The sequence below is a fragment of the Helianthus annuus genome, chromosome 16 (genome assembly GCF_002127325.2).
Source record: "Helianthus annuus cultivar XRQ/B chromosome 16, HanXRQr2.0-SUNRISE, whole genome shotgun sequence".
NCBI classification, from domain to species: Eukaryota; Viridiplantae; Streptophyta; class Magnoliopsida; order Asterales; family Asteraceae; genus Helianthus; species Helianthus annuus.
In genome coordinates, this window is record NC_035448.2 from 127658099 (window position 1) to 127675908 (window position 17810).

General features: G+C 37.1%; 1 protein-coding gene across 1 annotated transcript; it reads right to left on the reverse strand.

The window, feature by feature from the left end:
• Nucleotides 1-6196: 6196 nt before the first annotated feature.
• On the reverse strand, nt 6197-7938 carry LOC110917664 (caffeoyl-CoA O-methyltransferase 5). Its single transcript, XM_022162145.2, has 5 exons — nt 7841-7938; nt 7326-7405; nt 7090-7234; nt 6841-6972; nt 6197-6665 (listed from the first exon to the last, which is right to left on the reverse strand). Exons 1-5 carry the CDS (start codon nt 7919-7921, stop codon nt 6372-6374), a joined length of 732 nt encoding a protein of 243 aa, XP_022017837.1. The 5' UTR covers nt 7922-7938; the 3' UTR covers nt 6197-6371.
• Nucleotides 7939-17810: the final 9872 nt, after the last annotated feature.

Sequence of the window (17810 nt, forward strand, 5' to 3'; positions counted from 1 at the left end):
TAGCTTATATCTAACCGATTTCCACATAAACAAACTAAGATTTGCAAGAATCTTAACATTTTCGGGTTAAACATCAAACTACTGTTCCGAACAATTCACCGACCGGACTTGGGTGGTTCCTGTCCGAACCGGTAAAGCAAGTAAGAACCCACGTTCTATGGTTTAACTCGCTGTCAAAATACCTTGAAATCATAGCAGAACAATCAAAACAGCCAAGTGGTAGACGAAAGGCCGACCAGGTCAGAATTGCTGGCCGAACGGCTAGGTTGTCCGAACGAACAGCCCAGCCGATTGGACATACCAGCCGATCGACCGGGCCAGCCGATCGGCTAGCACATGGTCCCACACTTTCAAACTTCATGAAGTATGCTATTGACGAGGTGATGTTCGATCGAATATGCTACTCGATTGGTAAACATTACTCTTCGGATCATGAGATACTATGCTTCAACACTTAATCGATTTTACAACTCGTTCGTAGTATGGAGTGCCACCCGATCGAGCATGCTGTTCGATCGAGTGACATTCTGCTGAGGATCACTTCTGAAGTTCCTAACCGATTGGTTAAGCCGACCGATCGAACATACCGTTCGATCGATCGACCTGAAAGGTAAGAACACTTCAGTGTTCTCAAATGCTACAACAAAAACTTCAAAAGTTCAAACCATCATACACAAACACATCCTTCTCAGAGGAAGAAACAATCCACTCGAATGGTCCAGCCGATCGAGCCTACCGGTCGATCGAACAGGACTGTTCAAACGGACTTTCAAACCGAACGAACAGCCCATTCGATCGAACCTGCTGTTCGATCGACCAGGCTATTCGATCCATTTACACTTGTTTGCATTTTCCGCGTTACTTATCGTTATGCTATCGAACTATTCAGGCTAACCCTACTCTCAGCGCTCCCTTCAATCCATAATCAATCACTGTGAGTATACTCGAATCCCTTTTTGCTTTAGCACTTTTGGGTTACATACGTTACTTACCAAAAATCACAATCGAACACACTATTCAAACTATTTGAACGCTAACCGATTGCATGTATTACGTGACTAAATGAATGCTTGTTGTTATGTTTACACGTGGAATGCTGTTTACCTGCCTTAACAACATAGTACTATAGTTTGGACTCAGCACCCGTTCTCACGGGGGTTGTTAAGGACAATTACTTGCATGGATTACGGTGGTAATCATGTATTGCGAACTGTCTCGGATAGTCAACCTGCAGTCGTTGGTATCGATAGGTCCATGTCGATAATTAACATGCATCATTTCCCTCTGTGTACGTGCTGGTTATGCGTAAACTATTCTAACTCTATATGCTATTATTAAACTTGTATGCTCACCTTTACATTTTATGTATTGACTTTATTTTAACGTATGTGACAGGTGTTTAAGATATTTGCTTGCTAGGGAAGTGAAGCTAGAATAAAGCTTTAGAGGCCCCCAACAAATAGTTGTCTGTCAGGAACAAGCAACTAGGGCATAGTTGTCCGTAGATCTTGTCAGGCTGGGTCTTAGAAGCATTAAACAATAATTATTTATGTTAAATCTGAGTTGTCGGAACAGAATTACTTGTTTGGATGTTATCTGTAATAATGTATTTGTTAATTCGGGATACGGTATGGGACGTATCTATAACTGGATTTTATGAATAGTTGTTGTGGAAACTTCTGAACAATCTGTTTCGCTCAGTGCCATGCCCCGATGATTCCGCCATCGGTTGGGGTGTGACATCATTGTTGCCTGCATAACTGAAATCACAGAAAAGGTACTCAGTCTTAGAGCGCCTATTTCTTAAACCCTTGTCCTTCAAAGCTGCTCGCCACTTCTCTACCCTTGCATTTAGGGCATGTTTATTCTTCGCCACTAACAAAATATCATCGGCAAAGGGCATGCACCACGGTAGTGGCTCCTGGATCGACCTGGATAACTCATCTAAAATGATAGTAAAAAGAAAAGGGTTCAATGTAGAGCCTTGATGGAGTCCTGCCTCCACAGGGAAAGGAACAATGTCCCCTACAGGTGCCCGGACACTAGTTTCAATCCTATCATACATATCATTAATTATATCTATGTACTTCCTAGGAACACCCATACCTTCCTATAACGCTTCACATTTTTGTACTTTCCTTATTTAGAAAGTTGTATTCGTATTTGTATTTTTAGAAACATTGTAATTCGTAGTTCGTTTCAATCTCAAGACTTTGATCATAATGGGAACTCACTTTAATATTCATACATGTTACATTTCATATTTGTGTTATATACGCAATGAATCTTTAAATACGTGTTTATAAGCAAAACTGAGACTAAAAATACACTTTGGGTACCTAAAACAAGTTAAAATACAAGAAAATGACATAAGTAACCTAGTTACAGAGTGCAGGGACTAAAAGTGAACAAAACCAAAAGCTTTTTCCACTTTCTTTCTCCTCCAATCACCTTCCACCCTTCTTTAGCCAATCATATTTCATCCTTCTCCACTTTCTTTCTCTTCCAATCACCTTCCACCTTCATTAACTCCCAAACCCTAATTCCCACTTATAAATACAAGCCTCCACCACCTCCTAAACACTTTCCACACACTAATCTACTTCCAATCTCTCTAATCCTCTCAAGTATTTCAAGCAAGGAAGAATATTTTCAAGTGTTCTAAGTGAGTTTTCACTCACTTTTCTTCATATTTTTTTCTTCTAATCTTCTTTCAAACTACTTGGGCAACCTCTTGGAAGGTTTCCACAAGTTTGTCATGGCAAACTAAGGTGTAACCTCACCATATTTGATATCCAAAGTAGCATAAAATTCTGCTCTAATTTATTTTTTTGTTTCTTATAAATAATGCTTAAAACTTAGTGGAATCTTGTACCCACCTTGCTCCCAACTAAGCTCATAGTTGTGGGTTTGTGTTGTGGTTGATTTTCACCAAGAAATATGGTTCTAAACCTCTTTATAATTCTTCCCAAAGTGTTCTAAGTGTTGAAACCATCCAAGCTTCCAACCTTCGATGTTAGAAGACTTGTGTATGAGTAATGTGTGAATTTGTGGAAGCCTTGGCTTTCCAATCTAGTTCCACTACCTCACTTATTGATTTTGTTACTTAAACAAATACTAAGTAACTTCCAAGAATCAAGGTAAAACAACCCCGACTGGCCTCCAACATTTTCCATGTTGGGTATGACACGCCCGAGTTGTTCTTACTTGGCTACTTAGCAAACTTAGCTAGTTGTACTTTTATTTTTATTCATGACCAACCGGGTTGTCAACTATGTTGATGACTTTGTGCTTTGGTGACTCATACAATGAGGTTTAATCCTACCTCCATGCTGGACTTACATGATAATATATGATGGACTAAATTATAACTTATATTATATAATGTATACTTATAAAATGAATTCTTGTTACTAATCGGATTATGGTTAGATGTCAAGGATCTAGGTTAAACTATCTTCGTTTCTAGATTTCTCGTTTGTGATTCTAATGGGCAAGTTAGCACCCATGAAAACATATGAAAACTTAGTGTCCAAACGAGTATTTAGAAAAGATATACTTTCGTGTACACATACTTTTTATATAGTTAAATCCGAATCAAACTCTCTATGAACTCCAAATACTCACACACCTTCGTTTCCCCAAAGTAGGGTAACTTTGGCACTCCACCCTCAACAACTCGCCAACTCATGATTACTTTGGAAAGTTTTGCAAAACCGAGAGTATATATGACCCCTTTTTATTTTTCAACACTTTTGGGTGCAATACTTATAATTTATTAAACTCACACAATCACATACAAACATGCTTGACACAAACAAACAATCCTTTATACATGCTTAATACGTGATGCTCAGAACTTATACATGCTAGAATCCTTGTTTGCACTATACTTTGTCATTAACTTTGTACAAGTCTCCCTTAACATGTATAGCGCTATAGGAGTAACACACTGCCCGTATTCTTGAGGTCATGTTAAGTCGTACAAAAACGGTTCTGTCGTTGCGACGATAAGATTACGCTAGTGGGAAACTTTGGGTTGACAAGTAGGAGATGCATGCTAGTATTGTTATGATAAGTCTTAGTTTACGATTATGCCATGTTGATTCGTTTAACCGTTTCTATACTTATGCTAGGAATTCAAACTTGTATGCTCGCCAATACTTTATGTGTTGACATGTACTTTAATATGTATTGCAGGAACTTGATGATGTTACGTTGAAAGAAATCTAGTAGGAAGACTAGAAACTCATTTTAAATTTTATTTACGTATTGTACTTGTTTCCTTGTTCAAGATGTTGTACTTTGCTTCCAAACACTGTATTTCCGATTTACAAAATGAAATGAAATTTTACTTATTAGATACTTGTCACAAGTAGTCGTTATGGGGTGTGACACTTCCAAACTAAACCAAATCAGTCTACGTGGTACACTGCCGTATGCCTATCCAGGTCAATAAACACCATATGCAGATCTCTCTTCTTTACTATCTACTTTTCCATCAATCTTCTAAGAATATGTATCGCTTCTGTAGTCGACCTCCTGACATGAAACCTACGTTTCTTTTCTAATTCTAGTCTTAGCTACTCATTCCCATAATTTCATCGTATGGCTTAACAGCTTAATCCATCTACAATTCCAACAACATTGGGCGTCTCCTTTGTTCTTATATAGTGGCACTACAACACTACTTCTCCATTGATCTGGCATCTTTCTTATGTCCACTTGAGATTCTTGTTGTGACCTCTTGAGTCTCCTTTGCCACCCAGATAATGGTACTCGCAATATCCTCCCACAATTGGTTTGCGTCCCCACTCGGTCGATCTAGTGTTATCGAGATGATTATCTCTAAACATTGTAATCCTGCGCCTTTCAAATTTCCTCATTGGATCCTGGGTCGGATCTGCTTTTCCACCTCAATTATCTTTTCTCTCATGGCTCTATCTGCTACTAATAAATGATGTTGTGCCACTGCCGCCTCTCCTGGTATAACCTTGCATTCCCTCCACCATTGTAGATCTCTTTTCCTCATCAAAAGGTAATCGATTTGTATGTTACATCCCCCGCTGCTAAAAGTAATCACCTATGATTCTCTTATCTTCAAGAATGAGTTTATAATGCCTAGGTCGTGGGCCATTTCAAAGTCTAGCAGATCTTTACCTAGGTCGTTCCTATCACCAAAGCCAAAACCACCATGTACCGCTTGAGATCCATCGCTATCCTTACCAATATGGCCATTGAAATAGCCTCTTATACAAATTTTTTCTCCCCTAGGTATGTTATTCACTACTGTATCTAGACAATCTAAAAAATCCCTCCTCTCTTCATCCCCTAAACCTATTTGCGAATAGGGCCTAACCACAAATCTAAATGTGTAATTAACTATGAATTTACGAGTCAAATAACAAGAACATCTTTGACGCCAACAAGTCAAGCTAGAGGACTATAGTTATTCAAATAACTTGAAGCTCGAAATTCGCTAATAAATAGTTTGCTTGAAATCAACTTAGTTGTAAAGAGCCGGCTCGGCTTGGCTTGCAAAAAATCCGAGTTCAAGCTTGACCATGACTCGACTTGGTTCGTGGCATGTTTAATTTAAACCCAAATTGTTTTTATGTTTTATATCCTAGGTTCTTTGTTTTTATTATTATTCCACTGATTTGGTGACATGGTATTCAACTTCTTAGGTAATTTGTTGAACCTTGGCAATGCATATGTTGAAATTTATTTTAATCCTAGTTTAATTATGTTATACAGCCAGTATTGTAATTTGTTTAAATCTTGAAATGTTGATCACGCTTATGTTGTAGAGTGTCTTCTCATAAAATAATCAATTGGTGACAATAAGACTCCAAGTAATGATCATGTCAACCAGTATTGAGTTAGGGCTGTTTAACCAGTTCAGAAATAGCTTGCTCGAAATCGACTCAGATATATACAAGTCAGCTAGGTTTGTAAACAATTTGAGTTTTGATGCTGGCTCAGTAGATAGGACTATTGATTCTTGACTTCTTGTGATTTGATCCGTTTTTGCTGGACAATTTTTTTTGTCATCTTTAATGTATGATAATAATAACGGTTGAGCTTCAAAATAATTTTTAATTAATACTCAATTTTTAAGTAGAACCGCTAAAAGTCAGAATATTTGTTCCATATGCTAGAATGATACGTAACATCCAAACTGTCACACTACATGTTAACATATGCTAGATTGCGACCATGTTATAATACATTTTATTAAATAGTTACACCATAGACATGATAATATAGAAATTCACAAAAAAAAAAAAAATAACTCGGGCCGACACACATTATCCCGATCTTCCAATACTTTTGGTTACATTTATAACAATATACGTAAGAGTTTTCCTTCAGTTGATCCGACGACAAAGCGTCATTCCATCACCAAGGGGAAGCATACATATTTCAATCCTTGAATCAACCGCTAAGGCTTTGTTGAACTCTAATACGAAATCTTTGTAATATTGAACATGCGGTTTCATTGGTGCATCTGGTGGGGCGACCACAGAACCAAGCCACAAGGTGTTATCGTAACCAATCAACCCACCTACCTTAACCAAATCTATTATGCGTTTGTGGTAGTTGATGTAGTTGTCCTTGTCAGCATCAACAAATATGAAATCAAATGTCCCATGATATTTTTTCTGAACATTCATGAACAAACAAAACAAATCATATGTGAATGTTAAATATACATATCGTCCACACTATATGACTAAAGGCCAAAAATAAGGTTATTTTTGGTTTTGAGTCACTCTCATTTGAGTTCAACACTTGTGAGTACTTAATAGCATAAGATACTAAGAAACTTTATCTTACATCGGCAATCATCTGATCAAGAATAGGCATCGCGAGATCTTCTCTAAACTCGATTTTGTGGGCGACTCCAGCCTTCTCTATGATGGGAAGTCCCATTTCATAGGTTACACGGTCTGTATCAATGGCTAAAATCTGTAATAATATTATAAACTTACAAGTTACTTATTTACCATGATATTATTTATTGCAAGTTCCAGTTTAGAGACAAATGAACTATATTTTCTACACTATAAAATATAGTTGTTATACCTTCCCATCATCGGGAAGAGCAAGGGCGGTAGCAAGTAGAGAGTAACCGGTGAAAACACCGATCTCCATAGTGTTCTTAGCATTCACTAGTTTCAGTAACATGTTCAAAAACTGTCCTGCATGGGCTGATGTTGACATAGTACTCCTGAACATATTCAAACATGTATATAGATATAAGTGACACGACTATATATGATGATCATGAACTTTAAATAACTTTTTAGGGTGTCGAATACCATGGATGTGTCGCGGTGACCTCTCTAAGCGCCTTTAGTGAATCCGGTTCCCTTGGATGCACACTGGTTTCAAGAATATACTGCCGACCAAAAACGAAAACTCTAATCGGTTCAGTCACGATATGGGTACATGTTCGAATTAGGGGTGTAAATGAGTCAAGCCGAGCCCGAGCACGCCTAGGCTCGAGGTCGAGCTCATTTAATTTATTAGAGCTAGAGCTCGAGTTCAGCTCGGTTCGAGCTGCTGTTTCTAAAGCTTGAGCTTGGCTCGTGGGTAGCTTTTCAAGCTTGAGTTCGGCTCGTTTATTAATTATTAGTTTATGTATATTTACTATTTAGCTATTTTTAACATAATTTTGTAAATAAAACTTATATATATAAATATATTTAATATATTCAATAAAAATGAAATAAATAATAAGCTTGGGCTCATTTACTCAACAGGCTTATTTATAGGCTCGCTCTTGGATTTGGGCTTTTCAACGAGCCGATCTCGAGTAGTTCGACTAACCTACCTGTAAGAGGGCGTCACTCTGCAAAAGACACACTGGCTCTCCAAGAGTTGACTTGGGTTTAGTCTCTCCATTGACTGCCATTTTCTTGTTTCTTCTTTCAATAGATTAGGAATAGGAATTGTGTTACGTTTGTGGGATGAGTTTAAAGGCCAAATAAGGGTGTATATATGGATGTAGAAGTCCGGTTTAAAACCGGCTGAACTAGACCGGCCCACAACCCGGTTGGAGGTTCGTTAGAATCATGTCTCGTACCACAACTTAATATCTTGTATAGTTGTATTATAAATTATACATCGTATTCTCCAACCTTAAAAAATAAATAAATTAATGAGGCAATTAGCAACAGAATCTTCGACGGCCGAATCTTGATTTCTTGTTATAATAATAGTTAATTTGTAGCATAATTATATTATCACACTAGTTTAAGAACCCGCGAGCTTCGCGGGTAGCTTAACACAAACATATAATATCTACAGGCATTGAGATGAAATTTGTGATAAAAGAACTTTTCAATATATATAAACGTATAAAAATATATTTAAATAAAAAATTATAGATAAATGAGTATATGAAAAAACGTGTCTTTGGAAATAACCTAACAAAGGGCACGCTACTCCTTTTCAGTGGAATATAAAATACATGTTACAGTAGACAAGTAATGCATAATTTCATTTAACCCTGGGCTTATAGCTCAGTGGTTGTGGAAATGATGGAAAGACTCTTGGCCGAGTGGTCTCGAGTTCGATTCCTGATCCACCCGGGTTTTACCGGCTCTGCATTGTCGTGCCCTCGGGTGGGTGCAGGGTCGGGTTTTTCCCGGAACTGGTGGCATGGTGGGCTAGGGGCTCCGTGCGTGCAGGTTGGGCTGCCGTGGGCTACCTTTCGGCCAATGGGTGCCGCGTACGGAGTACCCGGCGATTCTTATGTTGGACGTTAAAAAAAAATGCATAATTTCATTTGGAGCAGCCATGATTTCATTGTATACCAAACCTTTACCATCAAAATGGTAAGTTTATTAATTTTAGCATCTAAGGTTTCCAACTAAATACTTCATTACAGTGAAAATACATATAAAAAAAGTAAAAGCCCATGGAGTTGGTTCTTTTAAAATAGTAAGTAAAACCTGCATTTTTTTTTCAGCTCAACAATTTTGGTTGTAGCCAGGCCTCTTTCAGCGCCCTTATAAATTAGCCAAGTAATTTTACTTAGCCTAGCTGAAATCCATCGATGTGATCTCAGAGAAGAATTATAATCTGGCCTAGTGTCATTTCTTTTTTGTTGTAGTCCACTTTCACTTTTGTTTTTCATAAATAATTCAACCAAAAATTTAGTGCTTTTACCATTTCATGCATGAAACCTAAGATACCTATCCACATAAACTGTATTTGATTAACCTAAATCTAACTTGTAGGATGTGATTATTGAGTCGGTTCCATATGTTTTGTCATGAATCAGAAATATTCGATATATGATGTCAAAAACATAAATAAATAAATAAGACAGCGTTCGATTCTTCAACAAAGAACACCACCTTTAGAAGCGAGATAACCACAATTACATGACTAATTGGTTCAATTGCTAGTTTGTCGAACTACTTCTATACACAAATGCCAGAGATGAAGGCGTGACGGTTCAGTTCACCCAATTACCCATCGCATGTATTCGCTGTCCATTTTATTTATTTCTTTCTTCACAATCAACACCAAAAAGTTTATTAAAATAGAAGTTACTTAATAAGCCAAGAACACACAACCATAGTTATTACAGTTTGACTTTGGATACAGACCACATGATTATTTAAGTTAGGTTGGCATCAACCCTAGTTAGGCAAAATATACCAACACCAAACCAAAAAAAAACAGTATTACGCATATGGAACTAAGGTTAGGTATCAAATCAAGCCAAGTGATTACTGTTAGCTAGAATGGTAAGCCAGACCTTCAACAATAAACCGATGGGCTCCCCCAACCAGGTTTGTACCTTCATCAATAACATAATACCAGGGCCAAAGAATGGTAAGCCCGACCTTCTTGCTACAGACCTAAAAAAAACCTGCATAGCTATCACCCTTTTGAGGGGCCTAGCTATACCCAACAACACTCCTATATCTCTTTGGCCATTCCGATACAAAATCCAATAATTTGTGTTTACAAAGAGCCCCCGAAAACAAAAATGTAAAAGGATTTAAAAGCTCAAAGGAGCTACAATCAAGTTATAAGTTCATGAATGAGTACAATTATGACGTCTTTCACTGATATCTATATGTTTTGCTCGATTCCAACATTATTTCAGAATTTTTATTATCCAGTGATGATTAGTGAGTTGAAATTCAAGACGCCAAAAGCATGAATGGTAGAAAATAATCTTATAAAGAATGTTAAAAATAAAAATTCGTTATTAGACAGTAACATATATAACAATTAATTTAGTGATTTTTAGTGCATTTTTCAGGTCCTCTAATTTTATTATACCAAAATCATGTTGAGTGCGGTTTTCATAAAAAAGAAAGGAATATTGGATTTTAATAATCCCAACTATTCGCCGTTGGCCGCCAACAGTCCCAAATTCAAAAATAACCATTGGCAGTCCCAACTACTGACATATTGGCCACCAATGGACCCTGACTAACAGAACCCTAACGCCGTTAGTCTCTGGTCGCGGAAAACCGTTTTTGGCTAGAAAACTCAACATTTTCGTCTCAAACCTCTTTGTAACCTTATTACGGATCTTTAGAAACCTTTTTCTAGTAAAAGCCCCAATTATTTAAGTCACCGGAAAACTCAACATTTTCATCCCAAACCTCTTTGTATCCTTAGATCGGACCTTTAGAAACCTTTTTTTGGCCAAAAATGATTTTCCGGCGACCAGAGACTAACGGCGTAGGGTTCTGTTAGTCGGGGTCCAATGGTGACCAATATGTCAATAGTTGGGACTGCCAGTGGTTATTTTTTAAGTTGGGACTGTTGGCAGCCAACGGCGAATAGTTGGGATTATTAAAATCCAATGTTCCAAAAAGAAAAAGTAAAGTGGATTTATGGCTAGAAGAGCAGGTTAGAAGATTATATACATCCATGCAATGGTGTTTCATATATTTGTAGTTGGCAGCAACAATCTCAACATGAGAATACAATTTCACCCTTTAATTAGATTTAAACAAAAGAAGAATGATTATCCAAACCACATTTACCAACCTCTAGGATGTGTGCAAAGTCTAGGCAACCCATGAGAACATCCACAACTTGAATCGCCGTAAAGTCAGGAAAGCATATAAATAGTTTAAAATTTGAGGGTTAAAAAATATCTCGTAACCTGTTGATGTAACTACCTGTAGTTGTGCCCTTGTCCTACTCTGTCTCTCCTTCGAAATTAAAGAATTTTATCATGTTAAACAAATTTAATCATCAATAGTAGCCTCATGAAAAATGGCTCAAATTGACTTTTAACAACGAGTTGCAAAATTAACCTTTCACCACAAACATTCAAGTTATTGTGAATTTAAATTATTTTTTTATAACATTGATCGATCAAGATGATATTTTTACCATTTAATAATCAACAAATAAATTATAAACCCAAAGAAAAATACCTGGAGGATCCCCGCCTCTACTGGGAAAATCAAACATCTGCTTCTGACCAGACAAAGGCACCTCATAATTTATAAAAATATCTTCGTCCTTACACATCTCTGATCCACCTCACACTCTCCGTAAACTCACCTTCAACCATCTGTTATTAGAAAGATATAATGGACAAAGAAGTTTCATAATAATTAAAATGTTACATGTTCTTAAAACATAAGATGATTACTAATATAAATTGGAGCTGAACATCACTTTGTGATTAACAAACATTTTTAGGTTACCTAATCCCATATTTTTAGCTTCATAAATTTGTCACCTATAGATTTGTTGCTTAAGTAAAACACAGATCCCTAGTCCCGAATTCATGAAGTAAACGATGATAAGACTGCCCGTAGTGGGGCGTTTTTTTTAAAAAAAATTGCATTATAACGCCCAAAAACGCCCAAACCCCCATTACATGGGGCGTTTTGGGGCGTTTTTTTTGAAAAAAAATCCTCCCGGCGTGATTGTTAAAACGCCATTTTGCTTGGTTGGAGGTTTGACTTATGTTTGACCCACCAATAAGAAATAACTTTGTTTTTTTTTTTTTTTTTTTTTAAGGATTGAATGGGGCATTATGGGGGCGTTATACCCACTACACCACTTTTGCTATAATGCCCCCTTGCTGACTAGGACGCCACATGGCGCAAAACGCCCCATGGTGGGGGCATTATAGTGTTTAACCATTACGCATGGTCTAAAGCCAATAAATTGACTTCGGAACTTGCTATGATGCTTCATAATGATGAGACTGGTGTGCGACTGAAACTGCAAAATCAAACACACACAATACAAAAACAAACAGGTGAAACCGTGTGCTCGTTATTCAAATCACAAAAGAAAACAAATGACTGTTTAAATAGTGAATCATTCAGACATTTGCTCATGAAACAAATAGTCTGAACCATTAAGTGCTGAACCAGTAAGATGTCTGAATCATTAAGAGCCTCATTAAGAGCTAAACAAACAGCCCCTTAGAGTCTTAGCGATGTGGATGCTTTGGTTTGGTTTCATTCGGTTATTAGTATTAACTAAAATTAAAATCAAAGTCATCGGTTAATATATTTTATTTAATCATTCAGTTTTCGGTTAATCAGTTCAGTTTATTTGGTTAGTTTGTAGATTTTATCTGTTGTTAGGGCTGTAAACGAACTGAACGTTCAGCGACCAGTTCGTGAATCGTTTGGCAGGAAGTTCGTTTATGTTCGTTTGTTTAATTAATGAACGAACATGAACAAGAAATTCCATTCAGTTAATTAAATGAACGAACACGAACAGATGTCTCGTTCGTTCAATTGCGTTCGTGAACGTTCGATAACATGTTCGTGAACATTTGTTCATGTTCGTTTGTTTATTTCGTTCATTATAGATTTTTTCAGTATTAATATATTTTATCTAAGCTTTTTATATTCTTTAATTCGTATTTATCTGATTACCTAAACAAATAATATAAGAAACCCTATTTGCATCTTGTTTATTCACTGTTCCTCTTTCCTTCTCAATATTAACATCGAAAAATACTATTGACCTTCGTTCAACAACTTGGGTTCAAGGTCTAGTGCCACCCCCTCTCACCATCCACCTCTAGCCACCTCCGTCTTCGCAGATTTTATCTGTGTTCGTTTGCGTTCGTGAACCGTTTGTGAACACGTTCATTTCCTTAATGAACGAACACGAACATAAAATCTCGTTCGGTAAATATTCATGAACCGTTCGTGAACACATTATATCCTTAATGAACGAACACGAAGAAGGCCTTGTTCGTATTCGTTCGATTCGTTTACAACCCTATCTGTTGCCACTAATTAGAAGAGTATTGGTGAGATCCTGTAAATTTGTTGGTAATCATTTCTCACGTTTATATATGTAACGCCCAGATTTCCTAATCCGAAAAAGTAATAGTATCATACTATTATTTAACAAAATTCGGGCATGGCCCGTTCGTATCATGAACAAATCCCTGTAAGACCAACTTGTAATGTGACAACCCTCATAATTACATGTATCCGTACGATTTATTAATGTTAATTAAAGTGCTTGATGACTGTGTTGAATTACTTAACTGCTTTCTGATTACTGCGTCATACTTACATGTGCTCATTAACATACTAGTCTTGTGCAGAAAATTGACTAAATAGTTCTGTGTGCTTTCCTGAGTGTTGGGAATTAAAAGTGTTACGAATAATTACATAAAAGACACCATACGGAACAAATTAGCACTTTAACGAATCGGTATCTAACCGAACAACCGGACATTACCCGGGACACCAAAATATTGCAAGAAACATTGTTTAATTATTTCTTGACTAGTCATGATCCCCGAACACCATAACACCCGCTAGATATTTACTAACTAATACATGTAATCTTATACTTGAACATGAACTAATAATTTCCAACTTACCATTCAAAGTTTCATTTTAACTCCCCCCCCCCCCCATATGAACTTACGGTCCATGGTACCCACAAAATTCACCAACATACTTCCTAGATCTCTTCTCATATTTTATTAGATATTACTTGATTTGTTGCTTGATATTGTGAACAAAATATTGGAAGGATGATGATTATAAGCATGGCTCATATCTTCTTAGATCACATCATATCTTCAACACAACTCATCATATCTTCAACACAACTTCACCCATCTTCCTCACTCTCTATCTCTCCCTCTCGGCTCTCACCATAACTACCCCCATCACCACCTTAACACCACCATATTCATCGAATTTCAAGCTCCATTCATGTGTTAGAAGATGCTTTGTAAAGCTTGAAGCTTGTGGATCACTAAGGAGCTCACTTACTTGCTTTTCCTCACATCATTTTCATCATCTTTTTCACTAGAGTTCTTCCCTGGCCTTTGAGCTAGTTGTAAGTCCTTGTTTAACCTTTGTTCACTTCTATTTTGAGTAGTTAAAAGATGTAGTATGATGAATATCACAAGAACACTAAAAGGTTTAAACAAGAAACATGAACATAAAGCTTTACATAAAGATGATACATAATGAAATATTGCTAGTATGATGTTGTTGGGTGTACGCTGATGCTTGCTTGTTGATTCTTGATAATATGATGTTGATCATCATATGGAACTTGTTAAAGTATGATTGAAAACATGGTTTAACAAGTTAGAAGGTGATTAGGGAATTACATGAAATAATCACCTACTAGATTTAAACATGAACTTGAAATGATTTCTTGTAAAATAACAAACAAAGTGAACTAGTAATCTTGTAGAACCAAGACTTGTGAATGATTTTCCTAAAGGAACCAAGTTTGAAAAGATGACAGTTGAAAGATCATGATTTTTAGTAAACCTACACTATTTTTAGTAACAAAATAAGTGTAGAAATATTTTCGGAACAAGAAGATGTGGTAAATAAATATTTTTGTAAAAAGTACCTACAAGTTGTAAACATCTAGAAATCCCGAGAAAGAGATTTTCACAAAAGTAAATACACTTCGGGAGGTAACTAAGACCACTAAATACCTTAACAAGTTACTACGCGTTTTTACGAAAACTAAAGTTTATGTTACTACGTAGAGTGCATTGTTTTTACACTGGGTGAATGTAATATTGTTTAGTGAATGATTGTTGATTGTTGAATAATGTTTAGAAAAGAAAATGATATGCTTATTAGCAGGGACACCTCCATTTACAAAGGAGACTCTGGCGAAATTTTCTAAAAATTCCAACACTTAGAAATTATTTTTCTAACAAGTGTTCACATATACGTTTTGACCTTGTTTTTAAAATAAACTACGCCATGAGTTTTGTTACAAAAATACAAAGTATCGGAGGTTGATTTTTACAAGTAAAATGGTTAAATATATATTTAGAATATATAGAACGCTTGTGTAGATACTTGTTTATTTTGTGAGATAGTTATATTATTTTAGGATAAAATAATATAACTTAACAAATTACCTTGACATTAGAATTGCGTGGTACGTGATAGAAGTAATGAGTAGATAAACCGTACGTAGGATACGTGTTATGCATGAGAAACTGATTATTATCTGTACCTTATTAGGACGTGCTTGATTTCTGATTATTTGAGTAACTAATCTAACCGAGCAAACCAAGGTGAGTTCACACACTTTCTAAGGCATGGGATTCCCGGTGGTTGGGAATGGGTTAAAGAATTAAAACAGAACCTACATATCCTCCTTGGGTAGGATATGTACCGCCATCCTCTATAGGTAGGATGCCAATATTAATCGGGTCAAAGAATTAAAACAGAACCTACATATCCTCCTTGGGTAGGATATGTATCGCCATCCTCCATAGGTAGGATACCAATATTAATTCTGCGTATTCTCCTTGGGTAGAATACGTACGTTCGTCCTCCTTGGGTAGGACAACAACCTTAAAACTTACTAGACAAAACTCTATCATGAAGTCCCTCATTTTATATCGACTTAATCGCCGAGGCCAATGGCGAGTGGGTCATTAGTTAATAGCGCTATTAGGTTTAACAAACCTCACACCGTGCCAGTCGGACGGGCGTGTACTAATGGACTATGGCAAACTGTCAATGATGATAGACATTGACGTAGGGCACAACTATTGTTCGTCAGTTATCGATATGGTAACGGTCTAGTGGTTCACATGGGGAAGCCCCCACTGATTATGGATATGGTTTGGGTAATAAAAAAAGGAACTGGTTAATCATACTTTCAACTATGGGGTAACCCCCACGACAAGTAAGCCAGCGAAAGACAAACCATGTTTTCGGAAATAACTTAAAACTAAACAACCAACCGTGAACTCACTCAACTTTTTTGTTGACTCGTTGTTACATGCCTTACAGGTCGTTAGATGCTTATGGAGCTTGCACGAGGAGGTAGTCGTTGTGGGATATCGACTGATACGTCCCGTGCTTAACAATTAAACTTTGTGAACTTATGGAACTTATGTTTTGGTCTTTAAACTTATGAACTATGAACTTATGTTTTAGTTTCACGTTTTATGCTTCCGCTGTTAACTTAAAGTTGGTTTCTTTCTTTTGGTCACCAATCGTATTGTGGTTGGTTTTATTTACTTAATTACGTTGTTCAATATGATTGGTGGCTTGATCCTTGTCATATCACGCCTCCAAGCGGTGATACTCCGCGTGTGGATTTTGGGGGTGTGACAGATTGGTATCAGAGCCATTGGTTATAGCGAATTTGGTTTTAAAAAGGGGGAAAAGCTTTTTGATAAAACCAGACTATAACATATACAGTGCTCAACGATCCACAACGACGCTTCACTCCACATGCAAGACTCAACACTCTAGGTGGTATGATTTATGTATGTATTGCCTGCTTGCTAGTTTACATTTACATTGTGTGTTGCACATGGTATGCCTAGTTAGAGTAGTAGCATGTTATCTACTAGCCCGAATGTGCTCTTTATGACACCCAACTGTTTACTTGAAACTTGACATGTGATGGTCAAATTCTTTTTTTTTTCGTCACCCTGCTACAACGACTGTTTATGTGTTCTATCTATTCGTACGATCATCTCGACATGATGTCGCCATTTGACCCTCCGTACATTCGGCTTGTACGTCAACATTCACGAAGACCATACCTGGCTCAAATTAACTCGGGATTTGGAGAACTATACCCACGCATCCCTGTTAACGAACCTCATCATCTCCACTGGTCGTCGTTACCCGAAACGAAGCAGCCACAGTTACGCGCATTCGTCGCTTTGCAACTCGCAACCCTACCAACCAAACTCTGTTTTGGACAACTGATATACTTCCGTGATCGTGATGCAACGAACTTCCCTTTTTGTGTCGTGCCGCCGCACCTCACTACTAGAATTGCTTCTAAGCAACAAATTACTTGGTTGAATTCTTCTGTTATTGGTGGACCCCTGTTTTCGCTCGATTCTTCGCATGAACCTCATTAATTCCCTGTTTCTTCGATTGGCAACTGATTTAATGAAACGCCAACAACCATACCACGATTTTCACCGATCACAAGACTACCTTATCACCCTGTTGGATGATTTATTAGCTCTCTCGTATACCCAACTCAGCGAATGAATACCATTAGTGGCGAAATAGTCTTCAGGACATTTGGGGACGGAGATATGGATCACTCAACCCACCGGCGAACACGATAATTTATACGTTTACCTGACCCACCTTACACTACAAGAGACATACTTTAATTTCATGATAGTTTTTCTTAAATATGCGGGATCTTTGCGCTAGCTCTTGCACCGACACCTGATTATTGATTAATGATACGTCCAATTTCTATCATTGGCTTAGATCAAACCATCACTCTCTTGCCACAGTGACATTAAGTTCTCGCTACTCCATGTTAAGATACTGAAACGAACACTCACT